This window comes from Diplodia seriata (genome assembly GCF_021436955.1).
Source record: "Diplodia seriata strain FDS-637 chromosome Unknown scaffold_6, whole genome shotgun sequence".
In the NCBI taxonomy this organism is placed as follows: Eukaryota; Fungi; Ascomycota; class Dothideomycetes; order Botryosphaeriales; family Botryosphaeriaceae; genus Diplodia; species Diplodia seriata.
The window spans coordinates 1550017-1569864 of NW_027117313.1; the positions used below are offsets into that span (position 1 = coordinate 1550017).

General features: G+C 58.8%; 7 protein-coding genes across 7 annotated transcripts; 4 read left to right on the plus strand and 3 right to left on the minus strand.

Moving 5' to 3' along the window:
• Positions 1–1184: 1184 nt before the first annotated feature.
• TSR1_1 (ribosome biogenesis protein tsr1) lies at positions 1185–3796 on the minus strand (the record flags this gene model as incomplete). The annotated part of the gene is made up of 3 exons (XM_066777804.1): positions 1185–3080; positions 3139–3608; positions 3691–3796. 3 exons carry the CDS (start codon positions 3794–3796, stop codon positions 1185–1187), a joined length of 2472 nt encoding a protein of 823 aa, XP_066631899.1.
• A 447-nt stretch (positions 3797–4243) lies between these two features.
• On the minus strand, positions 4244–5724 carry TSR1_2 (ribosome biogenesis protein tsr1; the record flags this gene model as incomplete). Its single annotated transcript, XM_066777805.1, has 2 exons — positions 4244–5515; positions 5575–5724. 2 exons carry the CDS (start codon positions 5722–5724, stop codon positions 4244–4246), a joined length of 1422 nt encoding a protein of 473 aa, XP_066631900.1.
• A 1016-nt stretch (positions 5725–6740) lies between these two features.
• SLS55_006376 (uncharacterized protein) lies at positions 6741–7772 on the plus strand (the record flags this gene model as incomplete). The annotated part of the gene is made up of 3 exons (XM_066777806.1): positions 6741–7103; positions 7165–7432; positions 7579–7772. 3 exons carry the CDS (start codon positions 6741–6743, stop codon positions 7770–7772), a joined length of 825 nt encoding a protein of 274 aa, XP_066631901.1.
• A 979-nt stretch (positions 7773–8751) lies between these two features.
• On the plus strand, positions 8752–10048 carry SLS55_006377 (uncharacterized protein; the record flags this gene model as incomplete). Its single annotated transcript, XM_066777807.1, has 2 exons — positions 8752–9000; positions 9047–10048. 2 exons carry the CDS (start codon positions 8752–8754, stop codon positions 10046–10048), a joined length of 1251 nt encoding a protein of 416 aa, XP_066631902.1.
• Positions 10049–11667: 1619 nt separating this feature from the next.
• On the plus strand, positions 11668–13137 carry RFG1 (slightly ste11-like protein; the record flags this gene model as incomplete). Its single annotated transcript, XM_066777808.1, has 1 exon — positions 11668–13137. The coding sequence occupies one exon, from the start codon at positions 11668–11670 to the stop codon at positions 13135–13137; it is 1470 nt and encodes a 489-aa protein (XP_066631903.1).
• A 951-nt stretch (positions 13138–14088) lies between these two features.
• Positions 14089–16439, plus strand: SLS55_006379 (uncharacterized protein; the record flags this gene model as incomplete). The annotated part of the gene is made up of 3 exons (XM_066777809.1): positions 14089–14095; positions 14193–14199; positions 14294–16439. The coding sequence occupies 3 exons, from the start codon at positions 14089–14091 to the stop codon at positions 16437–16439; spliced, it is 2160 nt and encodes a 719-aa protein (XP_066631904.1).
• A 757-nt stretch (positions 16440–17196) lies between these two features.
• Positions 17197–19505, minus strand: PTR2_1 (peptide transporter ptr2; the record flags this gene model as incomplete). The annotated part of the gene is made up of 7 exons (XM_066777810.1): positions 17197–17430; positions 17550–18016; positions 18085–18510; positions 18563–18703; positions 18751–19050; positions 19104–19442; positions 19502–19505. 7 exons carry the CDS (start codon positions 19503–19505, stop codon positions 17197–17199), a joined length of 1911 nt encoding a protein of 636 aa, XP_066631905.1.
• Positions 19506–19848: the final 343 nt, after the last annotated feature.

The following is a 19848-nucleotide window of genomic DNA, read 5'->3' on the forward strand; positions in this document are numbered from 1 at the left end:
AGAACCAAGCTCCGTCGAAATAGTGTCTTGTCCCGCCGCCGCCGCCTCGTCTTCCTCCTCGTCAGACGGCGCGTCGTCGTTGTCGTCGTCCGTGCTGCCGTAGTACCGCTCGCGAAACTCCGTCACCCCGCGCAGCTCGTCCTCGGACGCGCCCGTCGCGTAGTCGGCGTCCGCCGCGGCGGCGGCGGCTGCCGCATGCTCCGTGGGCGGGATGTTGGCGGGCAGCGGCGGCCAGTCCCAGTCGTTGCGCACGCGCTCGGCGAGGTAGCGGCGGGCGTCGCGCGCGGCGGATTGGTTGGCCTCCATGTCTGCCAGTCTGTCTGTCTGTCTCGGACCTGGCTCCGTCGACGTTGTTCCGCCCTTTTTGCTTTTTCACTCTTTTTTGCTTCCTAGGTGCGTTTGTTCGGTAGTGTGTGCGTGCGTGCGTGCGTGTGTGTGTGCACGCGCGTGTTTGACTTAGAAAGCCGGTTGCTTGGTTTCGGCCGTTGTCAATTTCCCCTCTCTTTTTTTCTGATATTTTTCGCTGGGTCAAAGAATAACCGTGCGGTCTTGCGGTGATGCCATTCGGTGGGGTATGCGGTTAGGCTGGCTAGCGACGGAGCTGTCGCGCGTGAGAAGGAAGCGACAGAGGAGGAAGAGGCTGCGAACTGAATGAGGATATATGTAGAAGCTGCTGGGTCGCCAGTGCCTTGCGCCGTTGGGGGTGACTGCTGTCAGCGGTGCGAGCGGCGCTGTCCGCTTGGTTGTCAGGTCTTAGCTGCGCTGGCCAGGGCGAAAAGCAAGAAGTAGGATGGATAACTTGACGCCGGGGGCCGGAACTGGAGCCAGCGCTAGCGCATACCCGATAGTCGGGGTAAGAAACGGTCGCCGGTCACGAGAAAAGAATGCTGGGGAAGGTAGACCGGGATATCAGCAAGCCTGGGCCCACGGCCTGATGTTGATGTCACGAGGCGCTTTAAAATGCCGCTTCGAGCCGCCTAGTTGCGCCCATCACTATATCCTGCTTTTCACCGCGGGACCTCCTTGCGCGCGCCTTTGGTCTTGTCATTGAGTCATTGTTCTATCTATCCACTAGAACGCCGGATATCATGAGTTCCGCGATGAATTGGAAATGCCCTTTTTGTTAACCCCTGGAAAGATGCCCTTCGCCGTAGCCGAGAATAACCCCAGTCTTTTTCCTTGCATCACAGCGCCTCCCCCGCCTTGAGTGCACGCGCCTCCCGGGGCCACACACGCTTGTACAAGCTGACGCCCACTGCGTCCTGCGGGTTGATCCGCCCGTCGAACGTCGCCTTGAAGTACCCGTGCGTACCAAGGCTCTCCTTGATGAATCCGCTGCGACCACGCTTCGTCCACAGCTGCAACGCCTTGAACCAGTGCACGTCCTCTGCATTGAAGAACATGTACCGCACCGTCACCACGCGCTTGTGGATCTTGTACGGGTGGCCAGTGAGGATGATGCGTTTGGCGACGACACGTGACGTTGACGGCGGCAGCGAGGTGCCAGTGCCAATGAGCTGCACTTCGCCCTCGCTGGTCTGGTCAGCCTCGGCATCCATTGCCGTGTCCTCGCCATCTGCGCTTCCTTCGTCTTCGGAAACAACCCGCTTGAAGAAGAGTGCCGGAACAGAGCCCCAAGTAATTGGCGCAATAAATGTAGCAATCGCGCTACGCCCAGGATGCAAAAACCTGTCACACTTGTGAACGTCGTTCGGCGTGTTCCCAGATGCTGAGTACACCGGGTTGATTCTGAATCGCCTCGGTCCGCATTGAAGGACAAGTTCCTCTTTGGCCTTGAGCGGCTCCTCCAAGTCGGAGCTCAGCGTGATGCTGTAGTTGACAGCGGTCTGCTTGTGCTCGTGACGCAGAAGCGAGAAAAGAGGCAACGTGCTGGCTGAGTTGTACGTGTTCTGAAGGGCGAGGGGCACGTTGCGAAGGTGCACGTTGACTCTGGTGCCAGGCTGAACACCACCCACGAGAGCTTCTCTTGTCACACGCGCCTTTGCGCCCTTATAGTCGGAAATCTCCAGAAGGCGCCTCCAGCAATCGGGCTCGTATGGTCTGTCCTCGTCGGTCTCCCAGTGACTTGTCCTCAAGCTTTTCAAACCTCTGTACTTTGCCAGACGCTCTCGTGCTTGCACGTGCGGGTGCAGTTCGATCTCGTCAGGGAACTCGAGGTCATCTTCGGCTTCCTGCTTGCGCTCGGCACGGTACGCTTCGATCTGCTCAGCCTCATCCTCAGGCGACGGGTCCATGAACATTTCGGACTGCGGATACTCTGAAGGTGCAGCTTCAGTCGGCTCCCTTCCGTTGATATCAAGGCCCTCCATGCCATCAGCTGGGTTGGCAGGCCCATCCATGTCCTCGTCATCTTCTTCGTCTCCAGCAACGCTCTCAAGATCTGACCCAGAATCGGACATGTCTCCAAGGTACCATGCCGCCTGGTACTTGGATGTTCCTCTAGGCATTCTCTTCGGACGCGTCGCCTCCTCATCTTCATCTTCCGAGAAATAATGATGGTCATCCAGGAGAACACCCTTGCGCTCGGAAGGCGCCACAGAGACCGGATAGTCGTCGATATCCTCCATGACTGCCTCCTCAGGCGCAAGGTCGGCCAAGTCGTCTTGATCCTCGGTAGGTTGGTCCAGAACGGTATCCTGACCCTCCAGGTCAACGGCCATATCATCGCCCTTGCCCCTCTTGCGCGTTTCGAGGGGAGCCGCCGTGATCTTCTCAATCTGGAAAGTTCCCCAGTCTCCCACCTCCACCAGCCTGTCTGCCTTCAATCCCTTGCCTCTCACAACACCGGTGATGACAACCTCTCCCTTCGCCTCCTCGTCGGTCGCGGTAGCTTTGCCACTCGGCCATCTCACATCCTCCGCGACCATCCAACTGCGCTCCTCCCTCCATCTTACGCCCTTCGGAATAGTTGTGCAGAGCGACCTCATAAGGTTCAAGCATTCCTGCCTGTTGTCAAGCGAGTGTACCTTCTCCTGTGCCGGGAAAAAGTGCGTAATGAAACTCTTGAGCGATCCAAGAATCCCGGGACGGCGCTTCGCAGGCTCAGCAGACTCAAGTCCCTACTCCCGTTAGCAAATCGCTGCCCAGACCGTAAAGCCCAAACACAAGGAAACCCACCTGCACCGCGGCCAAGACGTTCGAAACACCCTGACTCTCCACGCTCCTCAGCATCAGCTCTCCCAGGTGATCGACCTCCTGCTCCGCCGACAGTACGAAAACGACGAAATCCGCCACACGGCACGCGTCGAGCGCGGCGAGCAGGTCGCGGCCGACGATCAGGTACTGAACCTTCTGTTTGAAGCGCTCGATGGTGACGCGCGCGCCGCCGCGCTCGGGAACGTCCTCCTCCAGGTCGAGCGCGCCGTTGAGGCTGCGCACCGCCAGCTTGGCCGATACGTCCTCGGTCAGCGGCACCACAGCTACGATACGCGGCGCGCCATCACGCCCCGCGAAGACCTTGGTCGCCTCCATGTGCTCCGCGTGCTTGCCCACCCGCTTCTGCTTCGCCTGGTTGCGCCGGTCGAACTTGGACATGACCTGCTGGTGCGGCGTGCGCCGGACGCCGCGGTCGCCGGAGTCGATTTTGCCTGTTGGTCGCGCGGTCCTAAGTTAGCAACCGGCAACCTGAAGGCGAACAAGGGAAGAGGTGTGCGGGGAGAATATGCATACCCTTGCTTTTTTCCTTCAGCGCGCTCTTGCTGGCATGACGGGACTTGTAGGGCTTCTGCGACACCTTGGTGGTGCTACGGTGGTGGTGGCCGTCCATGGGCGCCATCTTGCTCCCGCTGGTTCCGGCTTTGAAGCGGTAGGGAATGCTCGCCAGATTGGGTGTGTGGGCGCTGGCCTGGCTGGTCGAGTCGGATTTACTTTCGCGGCGGTGACTACTGTTGTAGGCGCGGAAATTTTGGCGATGTGGGACGGCCGATAAGACCCTAGGGCCGTTATCGAGGTTGCAGGGATCATGACTCGACCAAAATAATCACGTGCGTTCAGAGACGGTGGTATGTCTTGGAGACAATCACTCGGGTACATCCAAGATAGCAATGAATAGCGTGCTTTCTACATAAAGAGACACATGGGGTCGGGATCTACAGACAAAGATGACTTTTTGTCCCACTCTTTTAACTCCGGACGCCAAACAAACCCAAAGGGCAACAGGTATATTGCGCAAAGCTTAGCTTTTAGCCTCGCAACTTCAACTTCTACTCTTCCAAGTCTCCGTTCACTTCTTGAGAACTGCGTTCATGGCATCCTCCAAGATGCCCATGCCCTGCTCGATCTCCGCTTCGCTGATGACCAACGGAGGAACGAACCTGAGTGTGTTCGTACCGCAGGTGATGATCAGCAAGCCTCTCTCACGAGCAGCAGTCACAATAGGCGTGGGGTCCTGGTTCAGCTGCAGACCAAGAATCAGACCTTTACCCCTGATCTCGCTTATGACGTCGGGGAAGCTCTTCTGAAGCTTCTCAAAGTGCTTGCGGAAGATTTGCTCCTTCTTAAGGACAGATTGCTGCAGCTCGGGGTCCGCCAGTCTGCCGACAATGTGGTGTGCGAGTCTGCAAGCAAGAGGGTTACCACCGAAAGTAGTGCCGTGGTCACCGGGCTTAATCTTCGACACAACGAAGTCGTTGACGATGGTGGCACCGATGGGGAAACCGTTGCCCAGAGCCTTTGCGGTTGTAAGGATGTCAGGATGCGCCTCCTTGGGTAGAGAGGCGTGGGCCCAAATCTGACCGGTACGGCTAAGACCGCTCTGGATCTCGTCGTAGATCAGCACAGCGCCAACCTCGGTGCAGCGCTTGCGGAGGGCAAGGAGGAATTCGGGCGTCGCAACATTGACACCGCCCTCGCCCTGGATGGGCTCGATGATGACACCACAAGTGTTCTCGGTGACCAGCGAGGGGATGGCCTCAATGTCGTTGTAGGTACCGTACCTGAAGCCGGGGACCATGGGCGCAAACGGTTTCTGGTACTTAGGGTTCGGTGTCGCGGAGAGGGAGCCCATGGTGCGGCCATGGAAAGAGCTGTGGAACGAGGCGAGCTCATGCTTTGCGCCAGAGGGGTCAAGCTCCTTGCCGACCTTGCGGGCAAACTTGATAGCAGCCTCGTTGGCCTCGGAGCCGGAGTTGCAAATGAAGGTCTTCTCGGCCGTGTGCATGCCACCGCCAGCAACCGTCTTCTCGACCAGCAGCTTAGACAGAGCACCAGTCCATGGGTTGTGGTACAGGTTGGAGGTATGGATCAAGGTCTGCGCCTGCTCGGCCATCAATTGGACCATCTGCGGGTCGCAATGGCCCAGCGCATTCACGGCAATGCCTGCGGTGAAGTCCAGGTACTTGCGGTTCTCCACATCCCACATGTAGCAGCCCTCTCCCTTGTGGAACATGGGCATCGGACGAACGTAGGTAGGGACCATGTACGGCAGGGAATCGTTAACCAGGCGCGCGGTTTGCGAGTCTGCGGAGGGATCGGCATTTGCGAGCGCGGCCGCCTTCTACACGCAGCTGATCAGCAAACTAACCAGTGGGACAATCTGTTCAGGGATCGACTCACTTCAATGGACTCCTTCACCTCGTTGGGCAAGCTCGAAGCTGCCGTGGCAGCGCTTGACGCATAGCGCTGGGCGTAGACAGGCGCGATGGCGAAAGGCCTGGAGGTGCGCAGAGCAGCGCAAACGCGCTTGGAACCGAGTCTCAATGCCATTGCGAACGTAACGGAGAATCAAGAAGAAACACAAGAAGAAGGTATTCGCAGGAGGAATAGCAAAGCGTCGGCGAAGTTGAGAGATGAGTCAATACGTAGATGCAAAAATGCCGCTATCGATAGAGAGCGCCCGCGCCGATTTCGCAATTGCGGAGGCCCTGGCCCTACTTCTCCGCGCGATTTCTCGCATGGCCACCAAAAAAAAAAAAAAAAATCTCCGCTGCCTCTACACGTGAGCCGGCTGCAAATCGAAATCTGCTCTACAGTTTCCTCGGCAGTCTCGTATCCTCCGCCAAACAATAATGTGCCACTTGTTTCTCGCTGGCGGGGCTGACAACCTAATTCAACCCCAGACATCAAGGTGTAACAGATCGTCGCTGAGCGCCAATTAAGCTGGTTGTTATTTAATAGAGAAACAAGACATCACAAGACATAGTATCGGATTTCATATGCATTAATAAGTGTTTTAAGCCGCCATTCCACGTCGTGCCCTGTAATGCTTAACGCGCTACGAAAAGAGCCACCCTACTTGAAGCTTTGACCAGGGAGATCTTGATGGCTCTTTGGGTCATCCTTGTACGGTGTCTAGCTATCAGGGCTTATGTAGAACAAATCGTCGCATGACTTGCCTTTGTACAATGGTGCTTCAGCTGCAGCACGTTCTACAATCAGCTGTTCGGGTTCGGCAATCCCAAAGCCCGTTGTTGCGCTAGGTGGGTGTCGGCTTCCCATATCAGGCATGGACGCTTACTGTGCAAGCTGAGCCTGACAGCATTTAAGAGATTCCGTCAGCCAGGAAGCCTCCAACACACCCTGTCGTTGCTCTGATTATCCACCTGAGTAATACTCTGACTCTGCCGCTTTGTCTTTGCACGATGGAGAACATGAACCTGGCGGAGGCTTCAAAGCCTCACGTAGAACTCCAACAGGTCACTTGGCACGGCGTTGAGCAATTAAACTTCAGCTAAAACAACCACCAGTATTTCGCACAAGGCGGCCCGAATCCTTTCCCTAAGATGGGCGACCTTCACGCCACAAGGGCAGGTCTGGCCAACGGTCTCCGATCGGTTCTCTCCTCTATGCCCCCAAGTTACATGGAAGGGGTTGAAAAGGACCAGGTCGAGATCCCGATGCGAGATGGAGCTAAGATAACAGTGTTGTTGTACAAGCCTTCAGCCATTTCAGGTGGCAGCTCCGCACCGCTGGCCGTCCTGTACCATGGCGGAGGTCATGTCATGGGCGTCCCCGAGATGGAAGAAAGCAACGCCATGATCTTGGTCCGGAACCATGCCTGCATTGTCGTCAGTGTGGGCTACAGACTCGCCCCAGAGCACAACTTCCCGGTGCCGATCGATGACTCATGGGATGCATTCAAGTGGGTAAGCGATTTTACTGTCACATGGCGAATGTCTCGACAAAGAGTATCTCATGTGGTTACAGGTGGTCGCGCATGCGTTTCAGCTCGGAGCAGATCCGTCGAAAGGGTTCCTTGTGGGGGGATCCTCGGCGGGCGCCAACATTGCAGCAGTCGTGTCGCATCTGGCGCGCGACGAGAAAGTGAGCCCACCGCTGACGGGCGTTTTCCTGGCAGTCCCAAACACGCTGCCAGAAGGTGCTGTGCCGGAAAAGTACAAGGACCGATACAGGAGCAGAGATGAGAGCAAGAGCTATGAAATGTCGGATCCGACGGCTATGCTTGACGCCATGAGTAACGCAAGCTTGGCTGCGTCGGGCGCGGTTCTGGGGCTGATTCAACGAACGCAGGCCTCTATCAGGGTGATGACACCTCTCCGCTATACGCACCCTTCAATTGGCCCACCGGCCATGCTGGGCTGCCGCGGACCTATCTTGCAGTCTGCGGGATGGATCCGCTGCGGGATGAAGGGCTGCTGTACGAGTATGTGCTGCGAACGGAGAGCCGGGTGGAGACCAAAATGGACTTCTACCCGGGCATGCCTCATGGCTTCTGGGCGGTATACTCGCAGTTTGAGGCGTCGAAGAAAGCAAATGCGGACATTATTGCAGGTTGGGCCTGGCTGCTGAGCTGAGGACAGCTGGCCCGAGTCATTTCAAGGTTATGTGTAAGCTTGCTATCCAGGGGACAATCTATCTGTATCACGGTTACCAGGGTGGAGGGTTGTTGGCTTGTTGGAGCGGCAGAGCACTCCTGGTGTGCAGTCTGAGGAACGTCAGCATCAGCCACGCGGGGTCTGATTGGGCTGTGCTTGGCGAGCGTTGCGCAAAGCCGGAGACGAGGGGTGTCGTGTGCTCCGGGCGCAACGGCAGGGCGGGAGTCGCAGAGGTACCTATCGTCGGCCGTCGCCACTATGTCCGATAATCGTGGCCGGTTTGCTTTCAATTGCCGAGCCAGCGACCGACGCGCTGCACGGTAATAAAGAAGCCGCTGGCCTCTTTCCGAAAAAGCTAGCCGGACATTTAGTCCGCTGGGCCCGTTCGTGGAAATTTCCGCCGGCGCGAAGGAGGGCTTTTCCAGTTCGCAGCTGGCTGCGTCGCGGCTTCTAACTGCGCATTCGGCAGGATCTCGTGTCGCAAAAGCCGCGCCTAGCGGCCAAGCTTTGCGGCTTCTCCACCGCTCCAACGTTGCGTCGCCCGCCCGGAACGCCGGCAGCCAAGCGTTCGGCATGACGCGCTCTCGTCCTGGTGCGCGCTGCGGTGCATCGTTTGTTGAGCACTTCCGCTGGCGCCAGGAACACAGTAAGCTGCCACCGGAGCTGTAGGCGACCCAATGGGTGGCGGGTCGCACCGGCCCACCCCTGCGTTGGATGGGCCGAGAGGAGCTTACGGCGGCGTGGTGGCATACGCAAGCTGCTCTCCAGCCTTCATACCAGGTCTGACGCGCGGCGGCCGGTCCACGCCATGCTGAGCCGCAATCGCGGCCCGCCTCCAACCCAATCCTCTATTTACTCTCCCAGCCTCGCTCTTCCGCAAATGCTCCATCCACTCCGCTCTGCCGCCAGCAACTAACCCCGGCCGCCGCCTCTGTCCGCTCCCGTCCCGCCTCCAGCCATGAGGACCATTACTCGCTTCCACGTCCTGGTGTTTTTCGCCGTCTGCACCGTCGTGTACATTGGCTGGGTCTTGCCTTCGCTGCAGGTCCAGAGCCGCGTGCAGAAGGCCTTCTCCGGGTCGCAACGGCGCCTTGTTGTCTTCGGCGACAGCTGGTCAGACGTCGGGACCTACCACGTCGACATTCCAGCAAAGAATCCGCAGCACAACATCAGTCGCCCTTTGTGGACCCAAGCTTTGTGCAAAGAGGTAACTTCGTCGTCCCCGTCGCATCTGCACTAGACTGACCAGTCAGCTCCTGTGCGACGACATCAACAATTTCGCCCGCTCTTCGGGCGCGTCCAACTTCATTGAAAGCCCGGATGCTGTCTTGGACACGGACATTCTGGCCAATGTGACGAACCAGCATCCCGAGAACCACAAGTTCCTTGCCGACCTGAAGAAACAAGTCCAGCAGTGGATCAGCTTCGAGAAGCAGAGTGGTCTGATCGTCCGCCGCGCCCAAAATAAGGAATGGACCGTTTTCACCGTCTTCTTCGGCATCAGCGACATTTGGCAGTACACCTTCCAGGACGACAAAGCCAGTGACGACGACATCAAGGAGACCATAGCTTCCTTGTTCGCCCAGCTTGACGTAATCGCGCAGCACACCCAGACCCGCCCGCACATCGTGCTGCCCAAGGTCATAGACATCTCTTTCTTGCCTGCCTTTGCACTGCAGCCCCTGGAGTTCCCGGACCGCCAGCAGTCGGCCGTAACGCTGACAGAAAAATGGAACAACGCACTCGAGAGGGCCGCGCGCGAGTGGACGGGCGGCTACATCCACCTGCTGCCGACGGACAAGTGGCTGTTGAAGCTGATCCGCGAGCAGCAGATGCACAAGATTGGCATCGCCGACGAGCGCGGTGAGGGCAAGGGCAACCCCCGATTCACCGAAGTCAGGAGCCCATGCGTGCCGTTGCCGCGTGCTGGCGCCCAGTTTCCGTTTGACATGGACGACGCCAGCAGTAACCGGACGGAGCCCTGCGAGGACGAGTCTCACTACCTGTTTTGGTCAGCATTTTCTTCTTCTCCGCGCTCGGCTGTGGTTGGAGGCCTACTGACACCGTGTTCCAGGGACGGCATGCACCTCTCCGGCAGGGCGCACAAGCTGCTGGCCATCGAAGCCGCCGATCTCGTCGCCACCAACTACACCTTCAACCTCAACGCTCTGCGCAAGCACGATCTCGACCGCGAAGAGGCGGCGCACCAGGCCGCGGTGGAGAATGAAGCGGGCGCGACGGAACCATCTCCGTAAGGCGTGTCGTCAGAAAGCACGAGGCGAAGTGCATTTCTTAGGAGTTTTGGGACCCTTCCTGTTGCGGTTGTCTGAGATACCCATTCACGTTTCAGCATTTTATGGCGTTGACGCGGAAGCGCACGGCTTACATTCCAGAGAGGCGGGCACAATTCCCCGGTGGGCGGGTGTTTGTATGCATTGTCTCAAATCAAGTTTCTTTGTATTCACGCTTCCTTGCATCGCGCTCCTGCAGAGGAATGTCTCGGGCGTGGGCGCGCTCCCTACAGACCCTGCCGCATCTGGGAATCTCGCTGGGCTGGGGAGAAAGAATTTGCAGTTGCGAACAGCCCTCCTCCCGCACCTGTCTAGGACAATTACATGCACCCGCTGTCATTCGAACAAAGAACATGGACTCCCGGCATAATAGGCACAAAGCCCGCTGCTCGACTATGTCTTTGACTAGCGCCGCCCTATTGACCATTCAGCACCCCGGGCCTCCTAGATCCCACCGAGCGGCCTGTCTATCAAAGCTGGCTTCGCCGTCTTGATATTCGACCGCCAGAGCCCTGCGAAGAGAAGAGCAGCGGCACATGTCGAGCTTCGCCGCAACAGGAGAATATTCGACCACCCTACCATGACGGACGTTGATATGTCGGAGCCCAGCGCAGGAAAGGGGGAGAAGAGCCCGAGCAGCTCACGCAAGGCGTCTACGACAGTTTCTACCCGCTCTTCCCGCCGCACCGCCAGTCCTTCTCGCAGCTCGAAACAGGACGACGCGGCCCCGCCGACGCCCGAGTCACCTCCCTTCCGCCTGACGCGGAAGAGGGCTGCGTCGCTGGCCGATAAAGGGGACAGGGAGGAAGACGACGTCGTGGAGGATATTACGCCGACCACCACGCACTCTCGCATGAGTTCCGGCGGTGCGTCTGCAGCTTCTGCAGCCTCCCCAGCAAATCACGTCTGTTTGTGTCAGCCGGACCCCAAGATCCCACGCCCAAGGAACGGTCAGTTGCCCTCTCCCCGCCTTCTTTTAATAGCTTTTCGTCATTTCCTTTATCCGCTTCCTCCTTATCTCGTCAAATTTCAAGTCAAGCCAGCTATTGCCAGTTTGTTCCTTGCGCCACATGCTATCGTGGAGTGACGCATTTCCTTTATCGAGACCTTTGTTGTTTCCATGTGGCTGACCGCTTTGATACACAGCCTTCATACTATATCGTCAGCACCATCAGGCCGCGATAGTGGCCCAGAATCCCGGGTTAGCCAATCCTGAGATATCCAAGATCATCGGCGAACAGTGGAAATCGCAGCCCGAAGCGGTAAGAAACGAGTGGAAGTCTCTGGCCGAAGAGGAAAAGCTCCGTCATCAGCAACAGTATCCGGAATATCGCTACCAGCCTCGCCGTGGCGGACGTCGTGGAAGCTTGACGTCGCTCAACACCACCTCTGACAAACATCATTGCACCAAGTGTGGCGGCCGGAGCATCACGACTCCAACGACGCCCTTCTCGTCTCAACACCACCACAATCACGCCGCCACGACGGCGTCGTCATCCTCCCCTTCCTCCAGCGCCCCCATGCTGCCCCCTCCAACGCCATCCTCAGCCCTGACGCCTACATCCCGCTACCTCCCGCCCATGATGTCCAGCCTCGCCATCAACACCGCGCCTTCGGGCAACAACAGCCTCCCCCGCCGCGCCAACAGCACGCGTCCAAACCCCCTCACCAACCTGCACGTCGCCCGCACCTCCCGCGACGAGCAGCACCCCATGGACGTGCAGATGCTCTCCCCGCTCTCCCCGGACGCCAAGCGCCGCCGCCTGCACCAGACGTACGTGCCCCCGCCATCCGCCTCCTCCTCCAGCACGCCCCGCTCCGCCTCCGTATCGCAGCCGCAGCCGGGCACGCCCTACCCCTTCCCCACCGACCCCCGGCGCCAGTCGCTGCCGCGGCCGGACATGGTGCACCACGCCCGCGGCGTCTCGCCCCGGAACAACAGCCTGCACCACCATCCTCAACAACGCGACGGCAACGGCAACAACCTTACTCTCCCGCCGCTGCAGACCGCCAACCATCATCACCACCACCCCTACCCGGCGGCGGCGTCCGCCGTTGCCGCCGTTGCGGCGCGTCATTCCAGCGGCGGGGGTACTCCTGTTGCCGGCGAATCGATGCTCGGCGGACCTAACCCCAGGAAGGTGGGACCCGAGGCGGCCATCTGGAACAAGATCCAGATACTCGGCAAGATCGCGCCGCCGTATCGCGCGGTCCCGTCGTCGTCGTCGTCGCCGTCGTCGGCATTTTCGCCGTCGTCGTCGTTGTCATCGCCGCCGTCGCAGAAGGAGCAGCAGCAGCAGCAGCAGCAGCAGCAGTCGCAGAAGGTGCGGGGAGCAATCGTGGCGGTCGAGGGCGACGACGTTGCGGCGGCCAAGGCGATGGGGAAGTGGCTGGAGGAGAGCTTCAACAAGACGGGGGAGGTGTGGGCGAGGATGGCGGAGGCGCCGAGGGGTCCGGAGGATGTGACCGGGAATGGTGGGGACGTCGAGATTATCGATGCCGATGCTGATACCGGCGGCGGGGCGAAGAGTCCCCGTGATGGTGGTGGTGGCAATGCCGCCGCCGCCGTCGGCATCGGCGACTACATCCAGGTCATCTCCGAGTGGCACGGCAAGACGCAGGAGATGGTCGAGTTCATCACCAGCCCGCCCGATTCGGAGCCCGCATCTGATCCGTCGACGGAGGGCAAGGCGGACGGGGCGGCGGACAAGAGGACGCCGGTCCTCGTGATGCCGACGTACAGCCTGCGCGCGACGGACGCGTGGGCGAACCGGCTCCGCGTCGGCGACAACTACAGCCGGTCGGACCACTGGCAGTGGTCGGCGACGCTGTGGCGCGGCATCGTCGGTCCGGACATCACTGTCTACGTTCGGGACGTGTCGGAGCTGGAGCTGCCCGTCGGCAAGCCCGTCGACGTGCTCGAGCACGGGGCGTCGAAGTGCCTGATGGTGAAGCGCGTGGTCGGCAAGGAGGTTGAGGAGAGCGCGTTGAGGAGGCTCGGGTTCGAGATTGGTGAGTTGATCAGGAGCGTGAGCCAGGTGAATGGGAAGTAGGATGCGATGCTTCTTCGGGTTAGCGTTGGGGTGGCGTGGCGTATCGGTCTGTCTACTGCGACGTCTGATGTTTCTGCGTGTAGATGTTGTCGATTCGGGCGAGCGATGGTAACATATTGATCCTTTCTTATTCCGCAGAGATATATCGACACGAAGCTGAAGCTATCTGCTTGCGTCGAATGAATCGTGGATGTTGATCTGCACTTATATAACGAGGGCCTCTGATTGGCTCGGGTTAATATGCGGCTGAAGCGGTCGTTTACAATGCGGGATTTACACGTGGACAGACTCCCTTCCTGGATCTCACGTAAGAGTCAGGTGGTTGCGTGGGGATGCATGCAGGACAAGGAAGTGCCGAGGCGACGGAGGGCTGAGAACAAAGCTACACGTCGTTTTGGCAGGCGCAGCAGAGCGAGCACGTGCCCAGGGAGCAGGTGCACCCGTCGAGAGAGCCATGAGCAGAGCCACCGAGACAATTGAGCAGAGTGCAGGAGCAAGAAAACGGAAAGGGGATGGAATTCGCACATAGACCAGGAGCAAGCGCGGTGTGGAGCCCCGGGAAGCCTCCGCAAATGTGGGGGAGGGGGAGGGTTGGCGCATGCCGCCGGCTCGCCGCTCGCGGGCAGCATGCAGCAACCCCAAAACAAACAACACCATCACGAGCCGCAACGATGTACATCAGCTGCCATCTGAGCCAGCCGCTCGCCGGACGACACGATTGCCGTGCGACATCCGGCGGTAGGCGGCTGCGAATTAGCGAGCGTTGTCTCGGCTGGACGTCATTCGGCTTCTGCCCGCTAGGCGCCTTTCACATGTCAGCACCTTGACTAGCTCACCAAGCACTTCGGACAATGCGACCCACTGAGCGGCCATCTTCTCCGCGACTCCTTTTGCGCTCCAAAGAGCTCGACTTCCACATGCCCGCCCGGTGCTTAAGCGTCGTGAGCAACAATGATAGGTATCGTGCCCAGCCTGCCGCCTTCTCTCCTCCGCAACCTACTGATGCCTACTCCCGCAGACCATGTACTGGGACGTCCGTCCGTCAAATTCCGGAGAGTCCAGGTCCTCGCCGTCGTCTCGTTCTGGTGCGCCTACCTGTATAGGTTCGTCTGCTCCGCTCCCTCTTCCGCCGCCCGCCACCGCTCACGCTTCACAGGGGACCTCGCCATGGCCCGCCTTTGCTCAAACGCCTGTCGTCCCTCGCTTCTTCCCGCCTCACTGCATGGCAAACCGTTGTTATAACCTTGCTCTGGCTCTACATCTCCCGCAACTTCGGCAAGCTGGTCGGCCTCGAGTGCCCCGAGCCTCTCGCGAATCTATACACACGCTCGTACTTCAGGGCAACCTGGGTCACCACTGCGCTGGACGCTGGCTTTTGGTCAGCCATGCCAATCAAGAGGAAATGGGCCCGCGACATCTGCTCCATTGTATTTACTCTATACTATCTCATATGCGCCGAGCAAGCCGACGAGAAGGTCAGAAAGATTCGGTCCACGCTGACAGTCGACCACTTGAGGGTAAGCTGGGACAAAGGGACGACTCCATACCTAAAGTTGATCACCGGCCTCATGCGTCCCCGCTTGATGCGCTATCCTCCTCGCGCCATCCGCATACCGCGCCCTCCCGAATCCTCATACAAGGAGCCGGTTCAGGCTTGGTTGTATTTTGATGGCCCAATCTCTGCGTTGAAAGAGCACAACAAAATCGTCTTGGATATCCCGGGCGGCGGCTTCGTGGCAATGGATCCGCGAAATCATGACGACAAACTCCTCGGCTGGGCTGGAACAACTGGATTGCCGGTCCTGGCTTTGGACTACAAGAAGGCACCCGAGTACCCGTACCCATATGCCTTGAATGAGTGCTACGATGTCTACCACATGATCATGGCTAGCAAAGGACGATGTGTCGGCCTTTCTGGAACGAGCACTCCGGAGATCATCGTTTCTGGCGACAGCGCTGGAGGCAATCTTGCAGTTGGAATGGTGCTCATGATCCTGCAGAGCGGAGGCACTGATACGCGGCGCTATATGGGCGAAGAGTCGCTGCCTCCACCTGCGGGTCTCGTCCTGATATACCCAGCACTTGACTTCAACATCGGTAATTGGATGACTGATGAGCAGATGGCACTCATTCGGGACCGAAAGACCCGCAAAACCAATGAGGGCCTTCTCAGGAGGAAGAGTGAAGACTACAGGAAGCTCACTCCCACTACGCCTCACCACTCGGATGATGAAGACGACGACGATGTGACGCCTCCGGCGGAGAACGGGGCCTCCACAGCAACAATCACCGATAAGCCAATGAACCGGTCGCCGTCCACTTCGATACGGCTATCAGCGGCGCACACAGGAGTCGATGCCCACCACCTCGAGTCCAAGCTGTCAGAATCAACACTCCCAAACCCCCAACCTAAATCCTCGGCCATCAAGACTCGTCTAGCCATGTCATCCATGATCTCCTACTTCAATGACCGCATCCTCACGCCCGAGATGATGCGTGCCATGATCATCCTGTACATCGGCCCGCACAACCGCCCGGACTTCAGCACCGACTACCTCCTCTCGCCGCTCCTGGCCCCGGAATCGCTCCTCGCCAAGATGCCCAAGACGTACTTCCTCACGGGCGAGCGCGACCCGCTCGTCGACGACACGGCCATCTTCGCGGGCCGCATCCGCCAGGCCAAGGCGGCGGCGTGGCGCGAGCGACGCGAGCTCGGCCTCGCGGTCGAGGGCAGCAACAGCGGCGGCAACACGTTCGTCGACACGGACCACGTCGAGGTCGTCATGATCCCCGGCATCAGCCACGGCTTCCTGCAGTTCGTCAGCGTCTTTCCCGAAGGCTGGAAGTACATCTTCAAGTGCGCGCGGTGGATGCGGGACATCGCCGAGCGCGTCGACGCGGACGCGCTGGCGGCGGAGCACAGAGAAGGCGGCACCGGCAACAGGCCGCGGCACAGGCGGAGGCACACGCTCGAGAGCAGCGGCGACGAGGACCACCCGCTGGAAATGACGGTCATCGGCGGCAACAGGGGTAGGGGTAGCAACAAGGCGAACGGCACGGTCAGGGGGAAGGCGGCGCGCAGCAGCGGCAGGCACAGCGGGCGGGAGTCGGAGACGGAGTATTACGCCCATTCGGGCAGGGGGAGGGGCCGGGGCGTCGGCGGCGGCGGGACGAAGGCGAGGAGGAGGAAGAGCCTGGTCAGCCTGGCGAGCGAGGACGACTTGTTGGGCAGGCGGATGAGGGGCTTGACCGGGGCGTTGATGAGGGCGCCGGACGAGGAGTGGGAACCGTCGAGTCCGTGATGAGATGGGAGAGAGAGAGATGAATGGGAAGGGGAAGGGAATGGAAATGGAATGGAAGGGAGGGTAGGTAAGGTGACGGATGATGAGGGATGAAATAAACGTTTGTATGTAGGTTTGATTCGGTTCGGTAAGGCTTTTTATGGTCGGTAAGAGTCTTCTTGTTTTGGATGAAGAGAGACACAGCACTGTATGTGTGACACGTGTGTTTGTGTGTGTGTATGTGTGTGTAACGTGTTCGACGGTATGTAGAGATATACATATATAAATATATATTTATGATAGACTTTACTGGTGGCGGGGATATAAGAATGTATGACTTCGTCGTATGTGCACACGGTTGTTACCCTTCGTCCGCATACATCCGTGTAATAAGTGGTAATAGTATAAGCAACCCTCTACGGAATACCTACCGAAGCTCCCCGGCTTGTTCTCCTTCCGCTGCTGCCATCATTCATTGCTTGTCGATTCAAAAATTCCTTCTGGGGCTCCGGTCTCGGGAGTGCGGCAATTTTGTCCGTCGGTGGAATGTAGTAAATTTTATATGTACGATAACGGGGGAGGTTAGGGTATCTACGACAATCATAGCCGTGGACATGGCGCTAGAAACTCATCCCTCCTCTCTGCCCCCTTTTTTTTCACCGTCCAACTAACTCCCTTCGCCCAAATGCAGAATCCAAGATGACCTGTGGCGAATATCGCTAATACGATTGATTAATCATGAACCCCCATCTTCCTCGTTCTCTTTCGACACGCTCTCTCACACCTTCCTCTCGACGTCACCGTCATGATCATGATCATCATGATCGGACGACCCGTCGACCTTGGTGCTGCTGCTACCACCACCGGCCGAAGAGGTTGCGGCCGCGCTCGTCTTCTCGTCCTCGTACGTCATGAACTCGTCGTTGTCCATGTGCCTGTAGCGGAACCAGAAGATGACGGTCTGGACGAACAGGGCGATGGCGGGGCCGGCCCAGACCCAGATGAGATGGGGCTGATCGATGGGACGACGTCAGTAAGTGTGACCAACCAACCACGTATGTATACGTAGAAAACACGGAAAAGGAGTGGGATGGATGGGGAAAGTGGGGGAGGAAGAGGAGAAAAACTCACATCCGTAATCGCGGGCGTCAAGATCTCGCCCAGGGCCGACGACAGGGCCGTCATGAAGAGGAAGATGGCCATGACGAGCGACTTCATGCCCTGCGGCGAGCGCGAGTAGGCGATCTCGTACGCGGTGACGTTGCAGAAGCACTCGGACAGGGCGCCGAGGGCGACGTTGGGGATCTGCAGCCAGATGCTGAGCGGGCTCACGCGGCCGTCGGCGACGCACGAGCTGGCGTAGTAGCCGCACGGGTTGGTCTCGTACACGCGCCACTGCACGATGGCGCCGATGATGCCCGAGATCCAGGCCAGCGTGAAGCCGAAGGTGATGCGCGTGATGCGGCCGAAGCGCACGTTGTACTTGCGCAGCGCCGGGTAGATGAAGTGGCTGAGCAGCGGCACCGCGACGATGATGACGATGGGGTTGAAGTTGCCGAGGAGGTCGTTTGGCGCGCCGTTGGTGGTCATGGTGGAGCCTGGAGAGGGAGGTCAGTGAGTACGTTGCGCTACGTGATGCCGAGTCTTGTGGTTCATGGCTGCTGACCTTGGTTCGACAAGACGCTTCCGATACCGCCGTCGTTGATGTTGTAGACAGGGAAGTACAGGAAAACCTTGCAGGCTTCGATGGTGCGGACGACGTCCTCGACGAACTTATCGTTCCAGTCGATGGGCTTGCCGGCGAAAGTGGTGACGCCCTTCTCGGCCAGAACGGAAGGCTTGGCCGCATCCCAGAAGCCCTTTCTCCAGAACTTGCCGCCGTTCTGCTTGACCGCGATGGCCCAGATCTTGGACACGTGGGTGAGTTCGGAACCGTTCGGACGAGTTTTGATCAAACGTTTGTACAGGAAGGCGAGAAGAAGGGGTAGGAGCATGAAGACAATTGTTGGCAGCAGGAAGGCCAGCCAGAAACCGATGCGCTTCTCAGCATATGTTGTGGCAATGGCGAAAAACGCGCCGACGTTAATCAGGGCTACAGCAGTCAGTGTACGAATTCGGCATACAATGATTGCAGAGTATCTCACCATAGAAGACCAACATCATGCGCTGTACGGTCGATTCAGGGTCCACGATGACCTTCTCACCTGACTTCAGAACACGAGTGAAGGGCTTCTGGTGCGAATACTGGTCCAGGAGTAAAGGGGCAACGTTGGGCTTGAAGAGACCTGGAGACGTCAGAACAGTTTGCGCGAGAAGGATACAAGCAACACACCAGCGCCAACGGCCAGAACAAGCAAGCTGATGATGAAAGGAACCAAGCCCCTGCCCGCCTGCAGGACACTGGGCAGGCCGCCAAAGATCATGATGATGTGGGCGACGAAGCAGACCAGCACACCGATGACGATGGTCTTGAAGCGGCCCCATTTTGTGTCGGCGACCCAGGCTCCGAAGATGGGTACGACGTAGGCCAGGAAGCTGAAGAGCAGGACGAAGGCATTGGCGAATTGGAGGCCCTTGTTAAGGGCACCAGCGGTGCCCTGGGTTCCCGCAGCCGGCGCGCCGGCGCCATTTCCTGCAGAGGCGGTTAGTTTAAGAAAGGCTAGAGTGGCACGAGTCGAGCCTTACCACCCTCGGGCAGCGGGTACTGCATGAAGTTGGAGAAGACGGTTTTGGCACCGTAGTATGAAGCGCGTTCGGAGAACTCGACAACGCAGAGGAGCCAGACTACCCCGGGGATCTTGTCAGAGACTCTCCGCAGAGTCCTCGTTTCCTCGTCAGTCGGAGCCGGGTGGAGCCCGTCGTCAGTGGAAGAGGCTCGGGTGACATTGACGTCCAACTGCTTTTCGTCGACGGATCTGCTGGCTCCATCGCCTATAGCGAAGGAGTTGCGGGCGTTGCCATCGACGACCTGGTCGGGAACCCGCGTCGACAGGGCGTCGGATGTGATGTGTTCGCCTTGTCCAGCTGTCAAACGATTAGCCAACTGCCAGGGAGCTAGCTGTTGCGGTAATAGATCCACATACACATCTTGGGCGGATTGGGCGGGGGGTGGGGCTGGACAGGCGGATGGGCGATGGTCAACAACACGGCGAGAGGCAGGCAATGCAGACCGGGACTCTTATTATAAAGCGAAACAGTGCGAAGAAATTGTCGGGGGCTTCCGCATCTGGGACCGCGAGTTGCGCAAGCCCATGGCTAGTCTGCGGCGTGGGATAACCCGTCGTTTCCCACCAAGCACGCCACTCTTGGGCGTTATCTTGCAACGGGCCTTGATTCAGCGGCGGGATGCAACGTTGCGCCGTCGACTGCGACTGCGACTAAGACATGGAGCCGGCCAGAAGGGCGAGGGCGGCGCCGGGGCTGTTTTCTT